Source organism: Chlorocebus sabaeus, chromosome 10 (genome assembly GCF_047675955.1).
Source record: "Chlorocebus sabaeus isolate Y175 chromosome 10, mChlSab1.0.hap1, whole genome shotgun sequence".
NCBI lineage: Eukaryota > Metazoa > Chordata > Mammalia > Primates > Cercopithecidae > Chlorocebus > Chlorocebus sabaeus.
In genome coordinates, this window is record NC_132913.1 from 45,761,105 (window position 1) to 45,787,960 (window position 26,856).

At 37.3% G+C, this 26,856-nt stretch overlaps 1 protein-coding gene across 7 annotated transcripts in view; it reads left to right on the plus strand.

The window, feature by feature from the left end:
* The window catches only part of PKP4 (plakophilin 4), a 230,325-nt gene that overhangs the window by 102,908 nt on the left and 100,561 nt on the right, over window positions 1-26,856 (plus strand). For all 7 annotated transcript variants that reach the window (XM_007965032.3, XM_007965034.3, XM_038002085.2 and 4 more), the window contains one exon: window positions 21,097-21,209. In XM_007965032.3, the coding sequence (XP_007963223.1) occupies window positions 21,097-21,209 (113 nt within the window). The remainder of the gene's footprint in view (window positions 1-21,096; window positions 21,210-26,856) is intronic.

Below are 26,856 nucleotides of genomic sequence, written 5' to 3' on the forward strand. Positions count from 1 at the left end.
TTTTAAGAGATTATTATCTTGTCCCCTCCACCTTGAAATCAATTTCATTTCCACACCCTGGAGATCATGGCATGAGGCTGAATGAGTGATAAAGAACACCAACTCTGGAGTCACACCTTCTAACTGCATATCCCTACCATGCCATCTACTTGGTGTAACCTTAGATATTCATGATCTACATCTCTAAAATGAGGGGAATAGTAATATATTCTTCACGGGGTGGATGTAGAATTTAAGGGTAATAATAACATATTCCTCATGGGGTGGTTGTAGAATTTAAATAAAAGATGCTTCACCCATAGAAATTATTCATTGGGTGTTGGCTATATTCACAGTTTTGATATGCATAGAAAGCCTTAGTATATAGTATGTAGCTCATTGTATGCACTTAATAAATAATAGTAATACTATTATCATACCTTAAATGAGTCTGTGTCAGATGCAGACTTACTGAAAACTTAGGAGGAAATATAAGGGAATGGCTAAAATTTGACCTTATCATAAATTTTAGTTGTATGAATGAATGAGCCGGGGTAGTGAACCAGAAAACATCAAGTCATTCTCTGTACTGCCCTGAAGTATACACATGCAAGGTTTCTGGGACTGAAGTCATCCTAGCAGCCTTTTCAGTGAAAATGTTGCTGTTCTTAAATCTAGCTAAGTACATGCCATTTTAAAACACAGTATTTTTCAAATTAATGTGTGCTGCTGAGAAAATGTCAGATTTTGCCAGATCCTGTATTTTTACTTATTGTTTGATATTCATGTCATTCATAACATAATACTATTAAAATGCTTTGTTTTTATTGTAATGCATTAGTTCATTTTAAAAGATAAGTGTCACAGATGTGTAGTAAAGTGATAAGTTAGGTTTAGATCCAAGGAGAATGAGAGATGGAATGGGACCTATTTACGTTTGTGTGTGGAAGGTGGTGGAGCTATTTAAGAGCATGATTGGGTTTGAAGAAGGCATCTGATTACAGATTGCTAGAATTTGTGAGAGTAAACTTAATGTTCTGCAGGTGTATACCTTGAGATGATTGTAGATCATTCCCAAGAAGAGACCCATTAGATAGCCAGACTCATGGACTTGCACCTTGGTCAGGAAGATCTAGGTCGAAGTTGTCGATATGAGATCCACAACTACATAGTCATTACTTGAAGCCATGGGAGCAGCAGGGGCATGAAGAACACAGGCCCTACAGTGATCCTCAGGGAATCTAGTCCCCAGTGTTCCCTGTGCACCATATGACCGTGGCTCTATCTCCTCTGAATAATAAGTGTTAACGGTTCCTACATCATAGGCACAATTACTGAGAGATCATTGCCTTTCAGTCAATTTGATTTAAAGACTTAGAACGACAGGTAGCACATAGTACATGCTTTTAGTACATTTTGGCTGATGTTGTCACTATTATTATTGAGGGACTCACCTAGGGAAAATTTCTAGAGCAAGTAGAAAACTGGAAAAAGCAGTATTTACAAGAGGCGGGAAAGGAACAGGATTCTATGAAGGAGACAGTATAGCCAGAGGAGGCAGGATGGGCAAAAAATAGAAGGTGATATCAGTGAAGCCAGAGGAAGGATGAATGTCAAGGAGGATGTCATCAGTGATTTTGAAGGATGCAGAAACGTCAGGGTAGATAGATGGAGAACGGAAAAGTGCCCTTTGGATGTAGCCACCAAGAAATGGTTAGTAACCTTGGGGAGAACAGTTGGTACAGAGTTTAGAGCAGCAGCCAGATGACAGAGTTGAAGAGAAAATGAGACCTGAATAAGTGGAGAGTCCTTGAAATATGTGTGTCTGGAAAGGGAAACAGGAAGTGTCTGAAGTGAAGGACTGGGGAATCGGGGCACTGTCAGAGTGATGCGATGGTCAGGCTGAATATGGAAATACCTAAAGAGAAGGTGAACGTGTCGTGGGTGCTACTGCAGGCTGTAGAAGTTCTGAGTAGTTTAGGAGGTCCCCAAGCAAAATGAGTAAGGGAGGATCAGGGTCAGTGATTCAGTAGAAGGGTTCCCTTTGGAAACCACTGCCTCCTGAGTGAATGGGAGGACTTTAGAAAAAGCTGACCACAGCTACATTGGTAGTACTTCAGAGAAGAGTCTCGCCTGCTATGTAGGAAGTTGGGTTAGTTTGTTCTCTTTTGTGGGAAACCGCAAACTCTCATGAATAGAAGGCCTTGTCTGTTTTTAGATTTCAGACTCCAGTGTGAGTTGTAAGGATCCTAGGATATTTCTTGTGAAGAGCAAAAGTTGCCCAGTGAAGTACTGATTCCTTCATGGTTCCTAGACTTGTTCACAGAACCACTTTTCTCCCTACAAGGCCCAAGAGAATTGGGATCAACCCATGGCTTGCCCAGAGGTGATCCTTTCTATAGCCCCTTTATTCACTTTGCTGATGAATTCAGAAGGTTGTGGATCTCGGTGGTAGACTGTGTTATCCTTTCTTTCCAAAGGGACCCAGTCTTCTAACCCTGTTAACACACATGCTTGCAGGGAGACAGGCAGGCACTGTCCCAGGCATTAAGGTTGACGATATCCCTGGGGAGGTACGGGCCAGCGTGCTGGCCGCTGTTTGCAGGAGCCTCAAGCCCTACATGGGAGCCCTGACCTAGCCTGGCACTCTGCGGAGGATTTACACCAAGCATTTGGTTTAGAGATAGCATTATCTTGCAATTTCGGCTTCCTGCTTCTGGAAGGAGAGAAGACTGTTATGGAAGTAAACTTGATCTTTTCCTGTGTATTAACTGGAGGTAGGGAATTGTTACCATGAAAACTGCCCAGAGTAGCTTCAGAAAACAAGGGCAAAGACTGTTTTTTTTGTTTTGTTTTTGAGTATTTTCATAAAATTGACAAAGGCATTTCTTAAAAGAGTAATATGATGGGAAAAACTGAATTAAGACTTTGAGTTACCTTAAATCAGTATCTGAATATTAAAGAACAACACAAATGTACCCACCATCCCTGTACTGAACTCCCTTTTTTTTTTTTTTTTTTGGGAGATAGAGTCTCACTCTTTCTCCCAGGCTAGAGTGCAGTGGTGCGATCTTGGCTCACTGCAACCTCCACCTCCTGGGTTCAAGAGATTCTCCTGCCTCAGCCTCCCGAGTAGCTGGGATTACAGTCATGCACCACCACGCCTGGCTAATTTTTAAATTTTTAGTAGAGACAGGGTTTCACCATGTTGGCCAGGGGGGTCTTGAACTCCTGACCTCAAGTGATCTGCCTGCCTCAGCCTCCCAAAGTGTTAGGATTACAGGCATGAGCCACCATGCCTGGCCAGCATTGATATTTTGATGTCTGCAGACTGGCTATATAAAGAAATCATACATTTTAATTTTGTAAGGGTTATTAGAGTACCTAATCTGTGTAAATTACTTGCTTTGAAGTTAAATAAATAGAGCATTATGGCTGTAGCAAAAAGGAACCACTATTTTTCTCACTCATTTGTCATGAGTGGTGCTTCAGCCACTGCTTTCTTCTTGTGATTTTTATGTAAAAAAAAAAAAAAAAAAAAAAATGGATCTTCCGTATATGGAGTTTAAGAGGAAAGAACAAAAAACGACATTGAGAGCAAAAAAGGGTTATTGAGAACAGAATATGATCAGAAGATAAAAGAGGTAAATTATTAACTAAGTGGCATAATAACATTGTACAATGCTAAGAGCTTAGTAAAAATGGAATCCAAGGCATCTGTCTGTGGCAGAAATTACTTCATTTTTTTTTCTCTACTTAGGAATTGAAAATATATTTCCAAATTTTTGGCAAGTGAACCTCTTAGGAAAGAACATGGCATATTAAAAAAAATAAAGTTTTATTTTTTACTTTATCATGCCTCTAAAAAATAGCTCACAGCATTTAGCATTTTGTTCATGTACTTCACACCCAACTCCTCTTATGTGGTTGTTATTCCCATTTTACAGGTGATTAAACTGGGGTTTACCGATGTTAAAGTGACTTGTCTAATATTATATAATAGCTAGTAAGTGACAGAGCCTAGTGTCAGATTCAAGTTGATACCAAAATCCTGTAATCTTTCCGTATTTGTTCTAATCTTTGTCAAATCATATGCCTTTAAAGAGGCTTACAAGTTTTTAAACTACAGGACAGGTGGCCCACTGGCTGAATCTGGCCCTTGCCTGTTCTTTATAGCCTGCAAGCTAAGAATGTTTTATACAATTTTTAATGGTTAAAAAATAATGAAAGGCACAATATTTGATGACACCTGAAGATTAGATGAAATCAGATTTCAGTTTCCATATATATTATAAAATCTTATTGGAACACAGCCACACTCTTCATTTGTGTTTATGTCTGCTTTTGCACTCCCAGGTCAAAGGTGAGCAGTTGTGACAGAGACCTATGCTGTGGCCCACAAAGCCTAAAATATTTACTGTGCATCTGGCCTTTTCTAGAAAAAGTTTGCCTACTGCTGCTCTAGGATATTAGAACAAAAATCTGTGATGAGAAGTTCTGTATGGGGCCCGAAAGCACGTTAAAGCTCTCTCACACCTTAGGTCTTTTGATCATTCCAGCAGCCGGCAAGGCAGATGGTGTTGCTTGGTTGAACCAATGGGGAATGGATGCCAAGCTCTGTGGTCTCATCATCTCCATGCAGTTTGTTCATGTTCACTTCTAGGTGCCTACTTTTATTTGACATCTTAAAACAGGGATTTGTTTTGACCCTTCAGCTTGAATGTTTTAATCCAATTCCCCTACCTCCTTAAGGAGAAACTGCATGTCAGATTTAGACCACCTCTGCTCTGTAGCCCCAGGCCGACTTCCTGGGTTACATGAGGGCTTGTTGCACATGAGGGCTTGTTGCACTTTGTTGTGACTGTGGAGTGCAGGCACTGGTGTTGCCTCTGCCTTTCCCTGTTTCTCTCTACCCACCACAGTGTTTAAACGAATGAATGTATAATCAATCAAGTCAGTCTTTTTTTTTTTTTTAATTATACTTTAAGTTCTAGGGTACATGTGCCCAACATGCAGGTTTGTTACATAGGTGTACATGTGACATGTTGGTTCGCTGCATCCATCGTCATCTACGTTAGATATTTCTCCCAGTGCTATCCTTCCCCCAGTCCCCGACCCCCGACAGGCCCCGGGATGTGATGCTCCTTGCCCTGTGTCCAAGTGTTCTTATAATCAAGTCAACCATTTAAATTACAGAAGAAAAAGTCATAGTACTGTTTTCATCCTTGGAGATAAGACCTTTCACTATTGAATTTTGTGAAAGTTAATAGTTTCTTGACAGGAAAAGAAGCCAGGAGAGGAGAAAATAGAAGTGTGAATTTTAAGATATGTTTTGTTGCAGAATTTGGCTTAAATTTTGTATAGACTTTTGGAATTTTTAAAAAAGACATAAAAATAACCCAAGTTTTTATTGACAAGTTGTTTCTGTTGACAATTCATTGACAGATGAATGGATAAACAAAATGTGGCATATATATTGCAATGGAATATTTATCCTTAAAAAGGAAGTAAATTCTGTAAACCTTGAGGACATTATGCTAAGTGAGATCATGCCAGTCACAAAAAGACAAATAGTATGTACGTAATTTCATTTATACAAGGTGCCTAGAGTAGTCGAATTCATAGAGACAGAAGCACAATGGTGGTTGCTAGAGGCTGGGTAAAAGGGGTAACTGGGAGTTGTTTTTTCAGTTTGGGATTATGAAAAATCCCAAAAATGGAGATGGATGATGGTGATGGTTGCACAACAATGTGAATATACTTACAGCCCTGTACACTTAAAAATGGTTAAAATGTTACATTTTGTTAGCATATATTTTGCCACGGTAAAAATATACACATATATCATCACCTGTTTAAAACATCATATCTACTTTGAATACCTAATCAAAATTATATATTACAAAAGAATGATTACCCTTTCAAACTATTTGTTTATCAATTGAAAAATTTACCATGTGATACATGGTATCTAAGTGATTCAGCCCTGACATGATTCAAATTTAAAGTTAATTGGGTCCTCTTGCATGTTTTATTTTCAAAGCATATTTATATAAAATTTGTAAGAAAGATTAGGTAGATAAAAGATTACAATCGATTATCAGTTACTCTTTCCTTCCTTACTGATTAGCCGTTTATAGAAGAAATTAATTAAAACTGTAGAGTAAGCCAAAAAGCATCATTCTAAAGATACCAGTTCTTTATTAAATCCTGTGGAGTTTCCAGAGAAATACATACAGTAAAATCTATTAAAGCAAACAGTTCATTTTACAGCATATATATTTAAGATGTTATATATTTCATGCCCTTCTTGAAAATTAGTTCTTAAAACATTTTTGTTGATAGGTCAGAATTGGAACATTTAGCATTAATAAAAATTGGGACCGTAGTGTGGTTTTACATAAGCAAACAACTCTTACTCTATTTTATTTAGAAAAATTAATAACAAAAATAAATGCCCAAGGTAAAGGGAATTAAATACTCAGAAGTATAAAATAAAAAGTAAGCCACCCTACAGGCATCCAGTCCCATTTCTCAAAGTTTAAAATTTCCTCTAAAATTGAGTATTTTGAGGATACATCAAGAAAACATTTATTTCTGCATATTCTAGCATAGATGTCTTTTTAAAAACAACTGCCTGGCTTTATTTTCCTGCATAATATTTCTTAAAGATATTCTGCATCAGCACATTTGGACTTACTTCAATTCTTTCTAGCAATTGCATGGAATCCTATTATGTAGATGTATGTATATATCTAGCTATTCTCATTTTGATGATTATTGGGTTGTTTCCAGTTTTATTTGATTGGTTGGTTTTGTGTACTTTTCCAAGTATATCACAACCTCAGCATTGGAACTAATGAGACAACAGGTAGATATGTAGTATTTACCTTTTTTTAGGTATTGTTAAATTGCCCCACCAAGAGTTTGTACCAGTTTACATTCCTTCTACACCATTTCTTCATAGCCTTACCAATGCTGTGTACTTTCAAATCTGATGTGTTGTTTCCAATTGTTAGAATAGGCCATAATGGGTTATTAGAATATTATTGAATACTGTTAGCATACTTTAATGGCTTCAGAAAAGCAAAAATATCAGTTGTCCACTAAATCAGAATACCATGTTTGAGGAATTGACAGTTTCCTCAACAGGTTTGTCCTGGTGTATGCAAATAATACTTTGTGTCTCTTCTTTCTGCTTAATTTTCTGAATTCAATTTTAATTACAGAAATTGTGTTGTAACAAGTGATACAATTAAAAGAGATAATATAAAAGTGTAGATAATTTCTCTGTTCTTTCTCAGTACCACCCTTCTGAGGTGATCAGTCGTACTGATCTGCTGTGTCTCATTCACAGCTGTGTCTGTTCAAACAAACCTATGTAGCCTTTGGGTTTTTAAATTTTATTGTGTTTTACTCAGTTCTTCAGTTGACTTTTTAACATAATCATATATAATCGTCCTTCTGAAGCAACAGATAAAAGTCCAACTCATTCTTTTGAATAAGAACATAGTATGCTGTAGAATGGAAATGGCATCATTTGTTACAATATTGCTATGTGCATGGACATTCAAATTGTTTCAAATGATGCTGCAATTACTGTTTAATACATACCATTGCTTTTATTTCTGTAGACTAGATTTCCAAGTGGATGGCAGAGAATGAGGAATATGGCTTTTTAATTTTAATAGTTATTACCAGATTGTTTCTTCAAAGGGTTATGGCAAATGCCGCTCCCATGAACAGTACGTGCAAGTGCCCATTTCCCTCCAGTTCCTCACCAGCCCTGGCTGTTACCACTTTTTTAAATGTTTGCCAATATGATGAAAAATGACATGTCATTGTTATTTGATTTTCTTTCTCCTTACTAATGAAATTGAGCAGTTTTTTCAATATTTTAGTTAGCATTTACATTTCATCTTTGGAGACTTGCTTGCTGATATTCTTTGACTATTTTTACATGTTTAAAAAATTGTGCGTAACATTTTGTTGATCCATTATAGGTTATGTGTTACAAATATTTCTCTCTCTTTTCTTGCTCATCTTTTAACTTTATGTGATCTGGGTACAAAGTTTTGTTTTGTTTGTTTGTTTGTTTATTTATTTATTGAGACGGAGTCTCACTCCATCGCCCAGGCTGGAGTACAGTGGCAGGATCTCAGCTCACTGCAACCTCTGCCTCCCGGGTTCAAGCGATTCTCCTGCCTCAGCCTCTTGAGTAACTGGGATCACAGGCACAAGCTACCACGCCTGGCTATTTTTTGTTTTCAGTAGAGACGGAGTTTCACCTTGCTGGCCACGCTGTTCTTGAACTCCTGAGCTCAGGTGATCTGCCCACCTCAGCCTCCCAAAGTGCTGGGATTGCAGGAATGAGTCACTGCACCCAGCCAAAGTTTTATTGTTGTATAGTTAAATATGCCTGTCTTTTCCCTTATGGTTTTGGAATTTTTTTTTTTTTTTTTTTGCCTTATTTAAGATATCTATCATCTTAAGACTATAAAAATATCTTCCTAGGTCATTTTATTTTTGTTTTCTGTATTCATTATAGAACTTGTGTTTATGTGTGTATGCATGTGTGTGTACAGTTTGAGGTAGTAATCTAGCTTTGTTTTCTCTACTTAACAACAACGGTACTTTTCCCATTGAACCAAATTTCCCCTTTGTCATTAGTTAAGTTCCCATGTATACTTGCATTTGGCTCTTTAATTCTTATTAAATTACAGGATTTTATTTGATTTGAGAAGAAAATTTTGAAGTAATAAAGTCAATTACAGTTCTAAATATAACCTTCAGCAACAGAAAATGACACAACCTTAATTTTTCAGCTTCCTATAATGGAAAGAGCAAGAATTTAGAATTTCAGTCCAACTCTTCACTTACTAATTCATGTGACCTTGAGCAAGTCATTTACTTTGCCCCTCCCATTTTAGGATTGCTTAACTCAAAACTCTGCTGTACTTTTTAAGGATTAGAGAAAATATAAATAGAGCGCCTGACCCACAGTTGGCATTCATTCAGTACTGCTCGATATTATTATTTTTGTTATGACTTGAAAGGTAGACTTTTGATATTAAATTGTGCCGTTTCCAAACATAAACAAATAGATTTCTTCATAAGTGAGGATGTATTTTATGCAAGAGAAAAAGAATTCTCAATATGGCAATTTAAAGATTCTTTTGGTCAAATAAATTAGTCTGAACAAAGTATATATTCAAATCTGGAACTTCTTTTTCTTCTTTTTTCCTTTTTTTTTTTTTTTTTTTCCGTTTTCTGTTGACTGTTGACTGCCCTATAGATGTAACACAAGTAAAAAGTAACATTACTTGCCTGCTTTTTTTTGTTGTTGGTAAATAGGGAGTATGCAGATATTCAATAAGGGTAAGAAAAAATAAAATTGCTTTTATATGTAGCTGGAAGGAGCCAAATGGTAGGGGAGAAAGCAGGAGAGTCAGAGAAAGACAGGGACATCAAATATGGAAGCACAAGAACAGAGCACTCGTGGACCCAAAGACTGAAATGGGCTTTATTCTGGATGCATATATGCACTGAGGTTGGACTCAGCCTGTAGCTAGATGTGCCTGAGCTCTTCTATAGCTTTAATGTTCCTTATAGGTTAGATATGGCTTATGGTTATCGACAATAGATTGATCTTTCTTAACCTTCTTTCCCAAGAAGCCCACAATAACTTCTGGAAGTTTAGAAAGGAATGATGATATTATTGAAACCATACAGATAACATGAAAAAAGTTAAGACAAGATTTTGAACACTTATACCTCTTGAGCCAGCTACCCAGCATTCCCAAGGAGCCATTTAATTGACTAGGGCATAACTAATAAATATGTTTTCTAATTCTAGTACCCTTGCCACCCACACACACACATTAAGCCACAGAATATCTTCAGAGCAGAAAGAATAGTTGTAAAAGTAAACCTAGTATAGTCTTAAGAAAAAAATCTACCTATATTAGGTGGTATTTGTTTTCATTCCCATTAGATTTCATTAACTTGCTAACCAAACCTTCAATTAGTAATTTTTAAAATAAGCCTCCTATTCTCTAGTGCAATTGATTACCTCTACTGAGGAATAGAAGGTTAAGTTTAGCCTTGTTGTTTCTCTTATCATTTTTATATTTTTTACAGTGTTTTCATTAACTAGTCTACGTAGAGAAAGGAGAAAATTGGTCATTTATTCTTTTTAGTTTTCCATTTCAGCAAATAATGATTTATGCAGATTATTATCATATACTGTGTAGTCAACCCCCAAATAAGCATCTAACATTAGGTGATATGCATCATTGGTCTTAATAATTTTGATATATATATGTGTGTGTGTATATATACATATGTATATACACCCATATATATACACATGCACAGTGAAAACCCAAATTGTTCATGTTAAGTCATTACTAGTTTTCATAATTTCTTAAGGTTTAAAGTAATAGCTAATCAAATATTCAAGGCATTACATTTTAAAGAAAATCTCATTGTGTTTTTGACATTAATTCTACCACATAACTACCTTGTTGGACAATGATAGCAACGGTTGTCATTGACAACTACAGCTTACACTCCTCCAACTTCTATTTTCCTTGTGATATCTCTTTTCCTCAATATTTGACTACTAGGGCTTTCCCAAATTTAAGGAATTTTAAACATAATAAAACCTCAACTACAAGACTGAACTAGAATTATTTATATCTACACACACACACAGCACACATATCTATACATCCTATCTATACATTCTACATTTTAGGAGAAAAAGTAAATGAAAATAAATGGCATTCCCAGTTCAACAATTAAATGTCAGTAGTCTGTTCAATGAGTTTTCAAAAGTGGCATGCTAAGGCTGGAAACCCCTGGTTTTTTGATAACGTAGCATGTGATATCTGAGAGATCAAGAAATCAAGGAGAAAGGGGGGGCTGTAATAAAGGAGTAAGTCGTAAAATCACCCTGAATGACTTACCAGGGTTTTCTGGGCTTGTTGTTGTTGTTGTTGTTGCAAAAAGCTGCAGAGATACTAAGATGAATGAAATACAGATTCCACTCTTCTTTAAGAGGAGTCCTGTTTAGTAAAGTGAGATGATGTCACAGAGCACTATACCCAAGGGCTGGATAAAGAACTGTAGGTGTTTATGGGAGGGTGTTTCAAGTGGATGGAACAAATGAGGAAAAGCCTTGAGTGGTGTGTATAGGAAACCACAAATAATTCTGTGTAGGTGTGTGAAGGGAAGTGATGGGAGACCACAAAAAGATACTTGGGGGCCAGACTATACAGAGGGTGTTAAAACAAGGCTGAGTTGGCTTTTTATAAGTGGTTTTATGGGTTGGGTTGGGTAGAGCATGGTGCGCAGTGGTTAACACCGTGAGGTTAAGACAGATTGAGGTGATTTCAAATCTTGGTTTTGAATGACCATAGGCAAGTCAGTTCTCTATGAAATGAGGCTGACTCTGACTCCCTCACAGGCTGATTATGTGGAGTTCATGAAGAAATACTTGGCACTTAGCGTAGAGCCTAGAGCCCAGTAAACCTTTTTTAAAACATAGAGATTATTGGTGAGTAGTATTGAACTTTGGCAAATGTATCAGGAAAAAATGTAAGCAGTGGAAGCAGGACCCTGTACCACCATGGCAGGGAGAAGACTTAATGAGGAGTTTTTGCAATAGTCTAAATTAAAGTGAACCTGAAGGAATAGTGAGGAAGGAAATGGATTCGGCTTATGCTAAAGATGTAAACTGACAGGATTTGGGAAATCACTTAATGTGCAAAGAATGGGTACAAGGTAAAGGGAGGAAATGACAAAAAGATGAGAACACTTACAGTTTGAGCCTGAATGAAAGAGAAATGGTGGTTCCATTAAGACAGTGGTTTTCAACCTTCTGTGTGCATGAGAATCTCCTGGAGGACTTGTTTAAACAGGTTTCTGGCTGGGCATGGTGGCTTACGCCTGTAATCCCAGCTCCTTGAGAGGCCGAGGCAGTGGATCACCTAAGGTCAGGAGTTCAAGACCCGCCTGGCCAACATGGCGAAACCCCTTCTCTACTAAAAATACAAAAAAAATAGCTGGGTGTGGTGGCACACACCTGTAATCCCAGCTACTTGGGAAGCTGAGACAGGAGAATCGCTTGAACCCAGGAGGCAGAGGTTGCAGTGAGCCGAGATCATGCCATTGCACTGCAGCCTGGACAACAAGAGCAAAACTCCATCTCCGAAAGAAAAAAACCACACAGGTTTCTGAACCCTACCCCTCAGACTTTAAGAAGTTCCCAGGTGGTGCTGATGTTGCTGCTTCAGGGACCATACTTTGAGAACTACTCCGTTCAGAAACAGAAAACACAGTAGGTGGGGAAATATGGGAGAGGACAGAGGTGTATCTGGGGAAGGCCATGGCTCATCCATCATTTAAATGTAGCTACATAGCAGACCACTGAAAATTCGATTAAAGATAGTGAATTTGGACATTACCACTGTACTTGGACCTGTGTGATGGTCATATTGTCAAGTGAGAGGCTGAAGAGCCGAGGGCAAGTTACACAGTGAGTCACGGTTGAGTAGACAGTCTTTTAAGAAGCCATTGGCTCACACCTGTAATTCCAGCACTTTGGGAGGCCAAGGCAGGTGGATCACCTGAGGTCTGGAGTTCAGGACCAGCCTAGCCAACATAGTGAAACCCCGTCTCTACTAAAAATACAAAAATTAGCCAGGCTTGGTGGCACATACCTGTAATCCCAACTACTCAGGAGGCTGAGGCACAAGAATCACTTGAACCGCAGAGGCAGAGGTTGCAGTGAACTAAGATCATGCCCTTGCACTCCAGCGTGGGCGACAGAGTGAGAATCTGTCACCAAAAAAAAAGCCATCCGTGTGGTGGGTACGTAGGAAAAGCATGGGACTCTATCTCTTTTCTTTGAAGTTCTCATCCACACATGGTTTTTAGTAAAAAGCTTTTCTTGTGTATATTTAATGTACCCCCAAATCTCCTTTATTTTGGTTCCCTAATAGAGGAGCTAAGTTACAGATAAGAGCCTGAGTCTTAGAATATAAACTTCAAACATCTGATAAACTTTACTATTTTCAATCTGCTTCATTAAAACTGAAGGAAAGATGTCAACTAGAACTTGGTTTATTCCTGTTTTGGTGGTAGGATAAAACAACAACAATCTTAATATTGTTCATCTCCTATTAGAATATTAGCTAGTAAGGCAAGAAATTAGGTGTGTAGCTGTATGTTGCACTTTTTTTTGATCCTGAGATCTCAGTGTAACAGAGGATGGCCATAGCCTAGGGCAACAAATCCCGCAGAGCTGTCCTAATAATGTATATCCTTCATATCTTCAAATTGATGCAACATCAGCAGTTTCCATTTGAAGACTAACCCTTTGTAGTGCCCTTCCCTATGTAAGTATTCAGTCTTGACAGAAGTGATTAAAATTTTGTTTTCCAATTTGTAAAAAATATTTTAAATGTAGACTATAGTACCTCTTAATTCAGCCTTCCCTAAATACAACAAATAAACTTTTTTTTCAGTGTTGTCTAAATTGTGTTCTCAAAATGATAGTTCCTTGAGATGTTAATAGTTGTTCTTTGCAAAAGAAAAAGTGTGCTTAGTGTTCAATAAATCAAAGAAGTGCTGGGTTAAACAAAGGTAAGCTGATTTCCTGCTGGTAGACTTCTCAGAACTTTTAATATGGTAGGGTTGCTGTGACTTTCCAAGATTTAGAGTCTCCTGGGCAGCATTTCCCAAATCTGCTTGACTCGGAACCCTTCCTTTAAGGGAATATCTGTTAACATCCTGTGGGACGCTGGTGTTCTCAGTTTGAGAAACGTAATGTTATTCATCTTTGATTTTTAATTTCCTTCTAACAAAGGAAGGTAGCCAGTACAATGGTGACTGACATCATATGCCCAGCATTTCTATAATTAGTAATACATTGATTTAGGGATTACCAAGTAGACAATAATGGTCTATCAGTTATTAAGTAAATTGTGGTAGATAGTCAGGACATTTGATTACCTCTGTCGAATTTGCTGGTTGTCTTAAGGATGAGAAGTTCAAGGACCTTTGTAAATATGACTGCTTTGGTTTTTGCAACAGCCTAGGTTACAGGACGATATTTAGGATGTTTTGGGGGATTTCTTAGTAGTTCTTAAATATTTGTTTTTAATATAGTTTCCTAAACTTGGCCCAAAGATATGATCATGACCATAATTGACTCATCTTTTCGATATGGGAAATGGGGAGAAATGCTATAGCATGTCCTGGGTACAGGACATAATCCTGCCCAATCCCCTCTATCTTAAAAATCTAGTCAGTGATAATTAGTATTTCAGTGATATAAAACTCTCAGTATACTAAGGCAGAAAGTAGATTTTTTTCAAAGCTTTTTAACCAACAACAGTTGAAATAAAAATGCTTGCTTTCTTAACCAGTAATTCCATCACATAACGGCCATCTGTTTTCTTCTTTCAATATAACTGGAACTAAGTACTTTCCTGCTGAGATATATAGTCATGGAAAGGTATGTTGTCTCTTGGTGTGTTACACTGCTAGCATGAGATGATTTTTGTCAAACAGATAAACATTTCTAAAAATTACTGTGTATTTTATATTAAGAAAAATATACAAGCATTGGAAACCAGGATTTCAATGACTTCAATACCTGGAATGATACTGTCTTAAAAAGGAGGTCAGTTTAAAGAAAAATACTCAATGAAAGAGATAATATAGGTCAGAGGAGAAAGAAACAGACTGAGGAGTCCTATAATCAAGAAGGTATGTTCTCAGATGAGAAAAACTTGAGCATTAGACTGAATGAAACATGGAGGATTCCAGAGAGAAGCAAGATTCTGGAGGAGGGAGGAGAGCATGCAGAGACCGGCCTTGGATGAGAAAGGGACAGTCCCTCCACTAAGCCTGGAAGAGAACTGAGGATTAGTGTGAATGTGGGAGCAGGAGTTGAGTTGTCAAGCTGATGGTCTGAAATGAGCGCCTACTGCTGTTTCTTAATTGTCGTCATCATAGTTGTAGTAGCTACTGCAGCTACTCCTGAATTAGTCAGCTGGACTAACTTGAAGTAAATCCACATAATGATGCAAATTGACAACTGAGCTAGATGGCTGGAGGCTCAAAAGACAATGAGCTTTTGCACATATTTTGGAAGCATAATGGTCTTTACTGATTAGGAAGAAAAGGAAAACATGATTTACTAATATCAAGAATGTAAGGGGGATATGACTGCGGATCCTACTGACAATGAGAACAATTATATAACATATACTGACAGCAAAGAATGTTATGAACCACTTTATGCTAATAATTAGAGGTAGTAAGGAGCCAGGAGCACACCATCTCTCCTCTCCCCTCTTCAAGGCATCTCGGGTTTGGGGTGTGGAGGAATTCATAGTTTTCACCAGAGAGAGTTGTAGGAAAATGCAGTATTTTCAAGAAAGAACTACATTTCAATTAAAGCCTGGAAGTGGAGAGTATTCTTAGTAACTCAGAGGTGGAGAACATTCTGATTAAAAGATAAAGAGTTTGTAAATAGAGAGTTTGTAAACTGGAATGAGGCTTCCACAGGGCACAGTTGGAAGGGGTCAGGAGATACGTCACTGTGGCCATCCGTGAGAACTTAATGAGGGTAAGAGACTAGGAGGCCACAGGAGGATGAAGTATGACCTGCTTTCGGTGTTAAGTGAAAATGGTTCAAGGGACTGAGCCTTGAACAAGAGTGGAGCTCTTCCTGCTTATCAAAGGAGCGGGAGTGCAGAGACCTAATTCTGAAAGCTACCTGGGGTTTCTGAAAACCAGAAGGAAAACGGTACCCTTGTGACTAGATGTGCAGTATCCTAGTATTTCTATTTGAAAGAAACACAGTAATCAACAATTTTAAAGCCTTATTTAGAACTGAGTAACTTGGGAGTTGAAGTAAAAGTCAACCTAAACAGGAAGGGAAAATAAAAGAAGAAAGATAGAGATTTCACACCCAGTGACCATGCAGGAACAGACATGAAAAAGAACTAATAAGAAGTCTCAGAAATGGAAAATACTGTCTTTGAAAAAAAAGTTAAGTAGATGAAATAAACCATAAATGGGACACATAGAGAAACAGTGAATTGAAGGCACTGCTGAGAAATTCTCCCTGACTACAGCTCAAAGAAATTAAGAGAAAATATGAAAGAGCTGTACTGTAGATTCAGTATTCTAACCAGTCTTTCCTGTGAAAGAAACTAAACATACTCAGTAAAATATTGGAATTTTTTTTAAAGCAAGGCTAAGCTAGAAAGAAAAGAAATAGTTCGCAAAACTAAAAGCAAAATGCAAATGAGAATCCTAAGCAATAAACCTGGCTTTTACCCTGAAGATATCTGGCAAATCTAGGTGATCTTGAGCATGCCATTTGACAGCTCCATGCCAGAGGCATTTGAGGACGCCTAAAGTGAGGGTTCAAATTAGATCCTTTGCCCAAAGCTAAACTTGCCAAAACTACAACATTGGCTAAAACTGATAAGAAGTCTGTCCCACGGAAGAGGACAGCCCTGGGTGCTGGCAGGAGGAAGACATTTTCCCCGATAGTTATGATACCTATGAGATTCAGAAACTTAAATTGGTCAATAAACATAGGAAAAAGGTGTTTGTTATCAGGGAAATACAAAATAAAACACAAGCAAAATAGCATTCTATGCCTATCGGACGACCAAAGAAAAGAGAAATTTAAGGCCCAGAATACCAATTGATGTCAGTAAGAATATGGAGAAGCTGAAACTCTCATTTATTACTGGCTGGAATATAAATTAGTACTACTACTTTGAAAAGTAACCTGACAATCATTATCAAGCAAAACTGAAGATGTGTGTATCTTTCAACCAAGCAGTTCCACTTCTAGGTCTCATTACTCTGGAGAAGTATGATTCAGGTGCGCAAGATGGTTTATACAAGAAAGATTATTTTACAGAATGTTTATGATTACATAAAATTGGGAACAACCCAAGGTTCATGGTGAGAACATATAAAGACATTATGTGATAGCTATGCAATGGAATACTACTGAGAAGTGAAATTAGATTAGCTAGATCTACATGTATTGATGTTAATAAATCTCAAAATCATGTTGCAGTAAAAGCAGTCTGCAAAACCTGTACAACATGCCAGTGGCATAAATTGTGTGCACATATAAAACAATGCTATATCTGTTGCCATTTGTGGCTCTGTAAATATGTAAATGTGTAGTAGTAATATAAAATACTCATGTGAATATTAAGCACCAAATTTAGGGTAATGATTCCTTCTAGGGAGGGAAGAAGAGAAGAATGGGATGTAGGAAAGAGAAACCAGGGATTTCATTGTATTTTAAAATAAAATTGTAATGTTTTACTTCACAAGACATCTGATGCAAATGTAGCAAAATATTAAAGTTTGCTATAGCTTGGTCAGATTCACAGAAGTTTATTGTGTTATTGGCTATAATTTTCTGTATTTTTGAAGTGTCTCACAATATTTTTAAATTGGGAGAGAGAAATCTATCATTATAGAAATGGAAGGCAAAAAAAAGACTGTTTCAGGTTGGGTACTCACTGACATGGAGTTTTACATGCAGAATATTTGTCAGGGGTCAACACCTGTGGAGGAGAGGGGACGAGAAAGCAGGATAAGGCAAGGGAGAATTCCAAATCAGGCTGACAAAGCCTTGGCCAAGGCCAAAGGGAGCAAATCTGGGCCTGGTCTTTACTTTCTTACCTGGATCAGTGCCTGAATGCAAGTGGCTCTCTGCAGCCAAGCCACCCCTGAAGGAGCTGATGACCACAGGCCACCTGCTGGCAGATGGGGCAGCCAACCCTTCCTTGGGGTTCCATGGGCAGTGTAGCTCTGTCTACCAAATATGGCTCATCTGAAAGTGCTGCTTTATTTTCATCTGTTCCCTTAACTCTCTCTCAAAGAATATTTATCAGTATTCTTATTTGAGAGGAAGGAAGTAAATATAAAAGACAAGCTTTGTAACACATGTGAACAGATTCCATTTTTAAAGCATATTAGTAGCCTTGACTTTCTAAAGTCATGTGTGGTTTTGCTAGGCTCTACGAGGAAATTTTCATACACTAAATCACTGACAAATGCTTTTAACATTAACTTTTTTCTTCTCACGAAAGAACAAATATAAGCTCGCCCTATAATTTAGATTCCCAGTTTGGGATACTGATTTAAGAACCAGTCTTCACATTTTTTGTTTAGAGGATAAAATACAAGAATTTAACTTCATAGATGATGTCTCTGCATCATCATCTTAATGAGTGTTATTTTGGAAATTATTAGATGTGTTTTCATATGACTGCATAATGCTGTCCTCCTCCTTATCAGTCATTCTAAGAAGCCAGTAGAGACTGAATTGTCAAATATTGATATCCCACTCGTACATCTTGGTGCCATTCACGTGTATGTGTGTGCAACTTGTATTCCGTAGGAATAATAGTAATAATTTTGCAAGAAAGCATATTTTTTGTTTGTAAACATTCACAGGTGTTAAACTTTTACAGATTCAGTACTTTATAGCTCTTGATAGTCTGCTTTTGGCACTTTGATGAAGTCCTACTTGTGAGAAGTTGTGGGCACATAATAGGTTGAATGGTTTTGATAAAAGTAGCCAGTGGTGTTCAATATTATGGGCTCTGCACCAGTAGGGATATAATGTAGACTTAACTCAGTCCATAAGAATGTTAAAGGAATTGCCCTACTTTTAAATAAAACATATAGCTACATCATGTATGTATAGACTTTCCTAGCAACTCAACAACTGTGAATTGTTTCTATGGGTATGTCGATCAAAGTTTCTAGTTGTAAGATGCAGACACTGACATGGCTAATTAAACAGAAAAGTAATTCATTAAGGGATTATTAGTGAATTCCCACACTGTTACAAGTACTGGAGAACAAGACTTGAGACTGAGATTCCAGGAACGGTGTCCAAATTTGTGCCACAAAGTTGATCAGATAAAGAAACTATTGTTATAGCCACCAAACACACAGAGTTGTGTATGGAGGTTGTTTCTATGTCAGGAACTTGACCTTGAGAACTAATGCAGGAAGCACAGCAAGAAGGCAATAAAGAAAATGAGTGTCCTCTTTACTGGAGTCAGAGTCTCTGTCAGCACCTGCATCACAGTCTGGCATGAGTGTACCTTCTTGGCAGAGCCAAAGTCACCTGTCTGTGCTTTTGAGGGAAGGAAATATGGGAAATTCCAACTTCTGCCTTCAAGCAGGAACTTTCCCAACCATTTCCTTGAAAGATTGTTTACAAGGTCATAGGCAGCCACAGACATGATAAAAATTCATTCCTGTACAGTGGAATTTTTTTCTGTGAATGGAATTTTTTTTCTTTGTTCTTATTTGCAATGTATCCTCATACTATACCTGATATGGTAACTTTTGGCCATCCCAAAATGAGGACAATACTCCAGCTCCCAATCCCTAGTAGCCACTGAACTCAGAGGACGAAGGTAATATGGTGGCTTGGGGAATGTTTTGGGATTCCCAAGTAGTCCTTTCCTGGCCCAGCTTGATAGAACCAGGCAGTCTTGTGGGAAAAGATGCATGTAATAACAAGTGAGTAAAAGAAGTGAACGAATGGAAGTCTATCACCAAAAAAAAAAAAAAAATGATGCTGTTTCAGAGCAAAGAAAGAGTAAGTGTGAGTTAAGCATAATAGTATTTTCAAATTGGATCTTAGCCTTGTACTGAATTCTGAACAATTTATGTCTATCTAGTCTTTTGTTACTGAACATTTATTAAGAGCCTAAGAATTGTTAGGCAGAGGCAAGCAATGTCCCACTTACTGATTATGATCATATTGTACAGTGTTATTGAGCCAGCTATTATTCATCTAGGCCCTGTCCAATATGCCCACACCAACTGGGATCATTAGGAAAGGATTCGCAGTGTCAGAAGGTGGTAAGGAGTTTAGGAACTGTTTCTTAAAAATTATTCTAAGAATAGCTTGTGGAATTTGCAGAGCCAGTGCTGTCAAGCAATTACATGTTTGCCGGATTTCACAGGGAGTTCATGTACTTTTCAATTAAAATTTTTAATGGCAAATGTATACATATAATCATAAATAATATTTTAGGTCGTTTTATTTCTGAATAGTTTCTAGATTTAATACTAATATGTCTGGTATTTTGAACTAGCAGTCATCAAATTAAGCTACTTACAGTTCAGCATTTGCTTTGAGTAGACTTGTGAGGAGACAATATGGCACAGGGGAGCTTGAGATGCTGTTTGTGGCTTAAAACCTTTGGAATATACTTGATCTTTAGATATTTTATAACATGACATGTTTTCTACTTATTAAAATCCCATCAAACTAACAATGAGAGAAATACAAATAAAGTTAAAACATCCTCTCCTTTCATAGAACTTGTTTGCCTTCACTTTGCAACGTAGATTGAAGAATATAATTTCTGTAGACACTCTTCCAGCTTTTGAATATATTTTAAATTCCATGTTATGGCTTAGTCTTTTTCATTTCTTGTGATCCTTCTCTCCCTTTGCACGGTGGCACATGATTGCTTTTGGACACAGCAAATTTTTGTTGGTTATATTATAGATAAATATGGCAAGACTTTTTCTGTGGCATTGGAATCATTTTTTTTTATTAATTAAAAGACTACATATCAAACATGGTAAAGTGATTCTGATCATGGGGATTTACATTTTTTAAAACTATGCTGACATATAGTATGAGAAATATAAAAAGTAGCCATTGTTTGCTGTGCCTCTGATGTAGATACATTAAGTAAGGTCTCTGGAAGCCTTAACTTTAATAAGGCACTGTAGCAGAAGTACTGTTTAAAGACCTCAGTTAGAACCAAAATCAGAAAAGGCAAATAAAGATCTACATGTTTTCTATGCCAAACAAAGGCTGATATTCTATTGCCTTTAGATTTGAAAAAGCTAGGAATCAATAGGTCATTTATTTCATCCACAAATTGCATTTCACAAAGCCACACCATAGCTGTATGTTATGGGTACGTTCCTGTGTTTCCTGTGACATACATTACTCATATATCTGCCTGAGCAGCATACCTCGGAGCCTTATATGCCTTTTATTTCTTTGAATCACAGGAGCTTCAGTTTCAACGACTCACCCGAGAACTGGAAGTGGAAAGGCAGATTGTTGCCAGTCAGCTAGAAAGATGTAGGCTTGGAGCAGAATCACCAAGCATCGCCAGCACCAGGTACAGGGCCAATGGCTCCATCTTTATGCACACTCAAGTTACATGCCTTATGAAGTTGTTCTGTATGCAGCAAATGATTCTGTTAGTGTTGTTACTGTTAACCTGCCTTCCAGAATTTGAAACCAAAAATGTCCATTTATTCTAATTTTGAGAAGCCGCTTGCTGTATCGACTGTCCCTCAGTCCTGTGCTTAAAATGTTTTCTATAGCATTGGCAAGCTTCTGTAGCAAAAGCTACTGTGCTGCCTTCAGATTCCTCATATGTCCACACAGTTAATGGATGTTGTTGTGATTAATTGCTAATTATTTGGTAAAGCTAATTGGCTGGTGCTTTGAACACCTGCTATTGATTTTTTTTAAACTAAGAAATATTTCTGAATAAGATTGCATTAACTTTTAAAAATGTCTCCAGTTTACCTTGGGGTTTTCTAGAACTCTATGAAAGTACCACACAAACTAATTACTATAAGGAATAATTTACTGTACTCACATGTAGTAAATACAAAATGAGTGCATTACTATAAAAACATAGTCATGATTGTTATTTTTTATTTAAATACCTCTTATGCTATTTAAAAGCATCATTGTTGGCCGGGCGCGGTGGCTCAAGCCTGTAATCCCAGCACTTTGGGAGGCCGAGACGGGCGGATAATGAGGTCAGGAGATCGAGACCATCCTGGCTAACACAGTGAAACCCCGTCTCTACTAAAAAAAAATACAAAAAAACTAGCCGGGCAAGGTGGCGGGCGCCTGTAGTCCCAGCTACTCGGGAGGCTGAGGCAGGAGAATGGCGTAAACCCGTGAGGCGGAGCTTGCAGTGAGCCGAGATCCGACCCCTGCACTCCAGCCTGGGCGACAGAGTGAGACTCCATCTCAAAAAAAAAAAAAGCATCATTCTTGTAAAAATTACTACATGTTCCAAATAGTTAAATCACTGCTTATCCTACCTATAGATTTCTTTCTTAATAATTACATATTTCTATAAAGCCTACTGTAAAATGCTTTCATTGCTTGCAGTTTTAAATTTGATCTGCTTACACTTAGGTAGACATGCCTGCAATAACTTTTCTCTCAGTCATTTCTAACCTCATAATTATTCTACTTTTCAGTATCTTGTGTTACTCATGGGCAAAAAAACTTCTTAGTGAATAGAATGCTGTCTGTTGTTTCTAACTGATTGTTGGTATGAACATTAAACTATTGGGCTGGTAAGTTGTAGTCATATGAATTGTTCATCTCTCTTAACAGTTGTGTATATTGATATGTTTGGTAAGGCATAAAGCATATAAATAAAGGTTGTCAAAACCTTTACAAAACAAATATAAGATTATGTAATTATTTTATAAATATCCAGGAAAGTTTTTATAGGAAGAGAATTATAAGCAAGGTATAAAATAATAAATTAGAAATTTCTAACTCAGACTTTGCAATACCCAATGAAATAATTTGTTAAGAAAATTAAAACTGTGAAAACAAAAATTAGCTTTAATTCTCTATAATATTTTTTAGAAATTATCCATATCTTTAACACCAAAAAGAACAATTCACAAACTCAATAATATGGTATTATATATTTCTAAAAGGTATGAACCAACTGGTTTTGTTTTTCTAACCAGAATTATATTTTAATGGAAAAGTGATTAAACATTTAACGGAATTCTGTTAGTACTTCTTATTCTGGCAATATTACCAACCAAATTAAAATAGAAATTCTCTTGATAAACTCCTAGTAATACTTGGTATATCAATAATAAAGACCAATACCTAGAGGAAATGGCAGAAGAGGAGGGAAAATCCCCAGATATTGAAACTAGAAAGAGCACTGAAAGCCAGAGCCAGAAGCTTGAGCTACCTCTGCAGGAGTTGTGAGAACAGTTGTCAAACCTCAAAGTAAGCACTAGAGGTGGGTTTTATACCCATATAGGAGCCGAAGAATGAAGTCTTGTGTGAGCTCAAGATGGTATATTTGAACTTAAGATCACTGTACTAAGCCATGTCCTTTAAAGGACCCCACGATTGGCAAACCCCAGGCTTCTACAATATGTGGATTTGGAGCCCAAATGTAACTATCCACATTGCTCAGGAGTCCCCAGCTGAGAAAATGGCACCACTAAAGATGAGCTCACAGTGAGATAGTATAAAACACAAATTTGAGTGACATCAGCAAGATGACAGGATAGGACTTGTCAGTGCTCATCCTCTCACAGAAACATCAGTTTGAACAACCATTCACACACACAAATACCTTCACTAGAGCTAAGGAATCCAGATGAGAGATTATAGCATCTGAGTGTACAAAAATAAGAAAAGATGTGTTGAAGAGGGTAGGAAGGACAGTTTCACACTGTGCTTTGTTCATCATGTATTTCTAAATTAGTTCTGATTTAAAAAAAAAAAAAATTGAAATACATATCATAAACTTGACCATCAGTGAGAGAATCAGTGAGCAAAAGAATAGAGTTTCACACTCCCAAGAACTGGATACCATTGGGGGAAGTCTGACAGGTGTGCACAGTAAAATACGAAGGATGCTCATTGCAGCATCATTTGCAAAAGTAAAAAATTACAAAGAATATACTTATTCCTCAGGACGGAAATGGAAAATAAACTGTTAATAGGTACACTCTAAAGCAGTTAAAATGAAACTCTAGAGCAGTTAAAATGAAATAACTGGATCTACGTGTATCAACATGGACATGTTTGCAAAACAGACTTGAAAAGCTGTAAGTTGCAGAAGAATAACTATAAGAGGATATAATCTATGAGCAATTAAAAATATATGTATATATAGCAATACTGCATAATAATTAAACAGTACTTGGTGTTTTTTTCAGTGTATGCATGTGGAGTAAAAGTATGAAATATTTTGGAATGACACCAATTTAAGATAGTGGAACCTCTAGAAAGGAAGAAAGGAGGACGATACTAGGAATTAGTCTTTCACTGAATCTGTAGCATTTTATTCAAGAGCCATCTGGAGCAAATATAACAAAATGTTAACAACTGTTAAATGAAGGCGTGGTTGATATATGCATGGCTATTAGATGATGTTCTGGACTTGTTAATTTTAAAATGTTAAATAATTTTAAGGCTATATCATTCAGCTGGCTAATTCCATATGTTTGTTAAAAATCTCTAAGTAAAATACATATTGTGGGCAGTAGTTTCTGTCAGTGACTCTTTTTTGTGGTTCCTCTCTGGTTCTCAGTGCCTGGCATTTGTGCCTGGCATGTGACTATGGCACCACTAGTGAATGTCAGGTGAATGAATGGGTCATGCAGAAATGGGAGTGGGATTGACCAGGGAAAGGAGGAAAATGTACACAGAGGCATATATGATCCCACATTACAGTCGTCCTGGAGCACTAAGAGGCTCAGTGTCTACGATATGCCCTAAAAGGACCCTTATGAAGTTGGAAAGGTGAAGCCGGCGTTTAATTGTGAAGAACTTTATTGGATCTTTCAAGGAGACCTACTGAAAGTTGTTATTGGTGGTGGTGATTGTTGTTGGAAGTTTTCCTTTTTTCAGAGTGCAGTGTGTAAAACAGAATAAAGAGGCCAGGCAGCCAGATAGGAATCTATTATGAAATTTTAAGGGTTATGAGTAAGGTGGGTTTCTTCATTCAGTGATCTCTGAGCCGTGGTTGGAATGGGAACTGATCCACTTGGATTGCCCTACTTTCTTCTCATGTTGAATTCCCATCTATTTTTGATGTCCCAACTAAATTCTTACCCTTCTTTACAACCTTTCTCAAGTTTCTCAGGAAAAGTCACCTCCCTCATCTGAATTCCCATCACTGTTTCCCTGTGCATGTTAGCTGCTCAACAGGTCGTAAGGCCCATTCCAACCCCATGGCCCTGGCACAGAGCCTGGCGCTCAGCAGGTGGGCTCCCAGCCAAATGACCATTGAATAGATAATGAACCTTAAGTCCAGGATGCCTCAGGCACATCAAGTAAAGGTGCTTTGCCATTAGGGGAGCCAAGGTTTTTTTTTATTGTGTCACTTGAGAGATCCCCCTTGCGTCTCCAGTGCATGCCAACTATCAGTCTTGGAACCAGAATCTAAGGGATACAGAAGAGCAGAAATTAGCTCTCAGACCCAGGCCCCCTTTCCTGTCTGCCATTTCCAATTTGCTAAAAAAATAGCAATTAAAAGTGGAATTGCTGCTTTGCGCCATCGAGCTTCTGTTTGATTCAGTTCGTTTTTGCATGGAATGAGTTTAATCAGCAAAATGGGGGAATTGATCACCAGTTACCTTTCATAGTGTTTGGATCCTGTGGCAGAGTTGGTAAGGTGATCTGTAAGATTTTCTTACTTTTCCTGGTCCAAAGATGACAGTAATGACTCAAAGGAAAACAAAATGGATTTGTTTTTATTTACCTTTTCACCCATCCAAAGTTTTTGTCTTATTGGCCTCACCCTGTGAAGAAAGATGCAGCAGTGGCATGAGGTCCTGTTTAATACCTGTTTAATTATGCTTATGTTGTGATAAATAAACTGTGGAATCCTCCTCCCTGAATGAGTGGCTCTAATAGTGAGTACTTTGTTTGCCTCATACTTGTAGGATCAAAGATTCATTTTTAACCCATGCGAGAATATGTTTCCATTTTAAAAGTGGAAACTAGTCCTCTGCATACATTTGCACCTGTCAGGAAGTGTCCCAAAAAAGTAAACTGCATAATAATCATTGGCAGTTTATTTGCAGTATGCCTTCTTGAGAACATTTTAAAAATCTTAAGATAAAATTCCTTACTTTTTCTATTAATGACTCTTTAGAAGTAGTAGTCTTCCCAACAAGGTAAAAACCTCATTTCTGATGACTTTTCCATTGGTTTTATTTACTTCTAAAAAAATTAATAAAACTCACACTATCAATATATTTTAATGAACTTTCATCTGGGATTGATGAAGCCTGTATCAAGAGATGATATATCAGACCAGAAATAATCGCTGCAACCTTGAAAAGCCCTGAAGATGGATTATGGCCTCACTTAACAGAGCAGTTGTAGCCTTTCTTCATTTGTACCAGGTACACTAAAGTTATCTGTGCAGATAATAATATCTGTGTATTTAATATTTCACCTCATTGAAGTTTGGTTTTATAATGAATTAATAAAGAAGTTATAGTTTGTCTGCATTTATATTGAGTAGAGTATAGTTATATTTCACCTCATTGAAAGCAACCAGTTAATAGGGAAGAAAAAACTTTTCTGCATTTGTTCTGAGTATGCTATAGTTACTGATGCATTCAGTATTTCACCTCATCCAAAAGTATTTGAAACACCTTTCAAAATACAAAACCTAAAAGGAAATGAGGGCAAAAAGAAGATAAAATTTAGAAAAATAAGATGAAGCGAAGGTTAAACTAGTACCCAAAATGTATGTCATAACCTTCCATGCCACATTCGCTCTGAGTGACCTAAGAGCCATGCTAAAGACAGAAACACTAATGAATTCCACAAGTCACGTGTCTGTGAGAGAAAAACAAACTAGGTTGCTCAGGAGGATCCACCGTTCCTGGGGCTGAGGCTTAAGTGGTTTCTACCGTGTGTCCCCATTAACATACCGCTCTATGATGAGGCAAGCAGTGTCCTCAGTGGTCTCTTTCTAGTAAATTACAAAAACAAGCTCATAGGGCTCTTTCTTC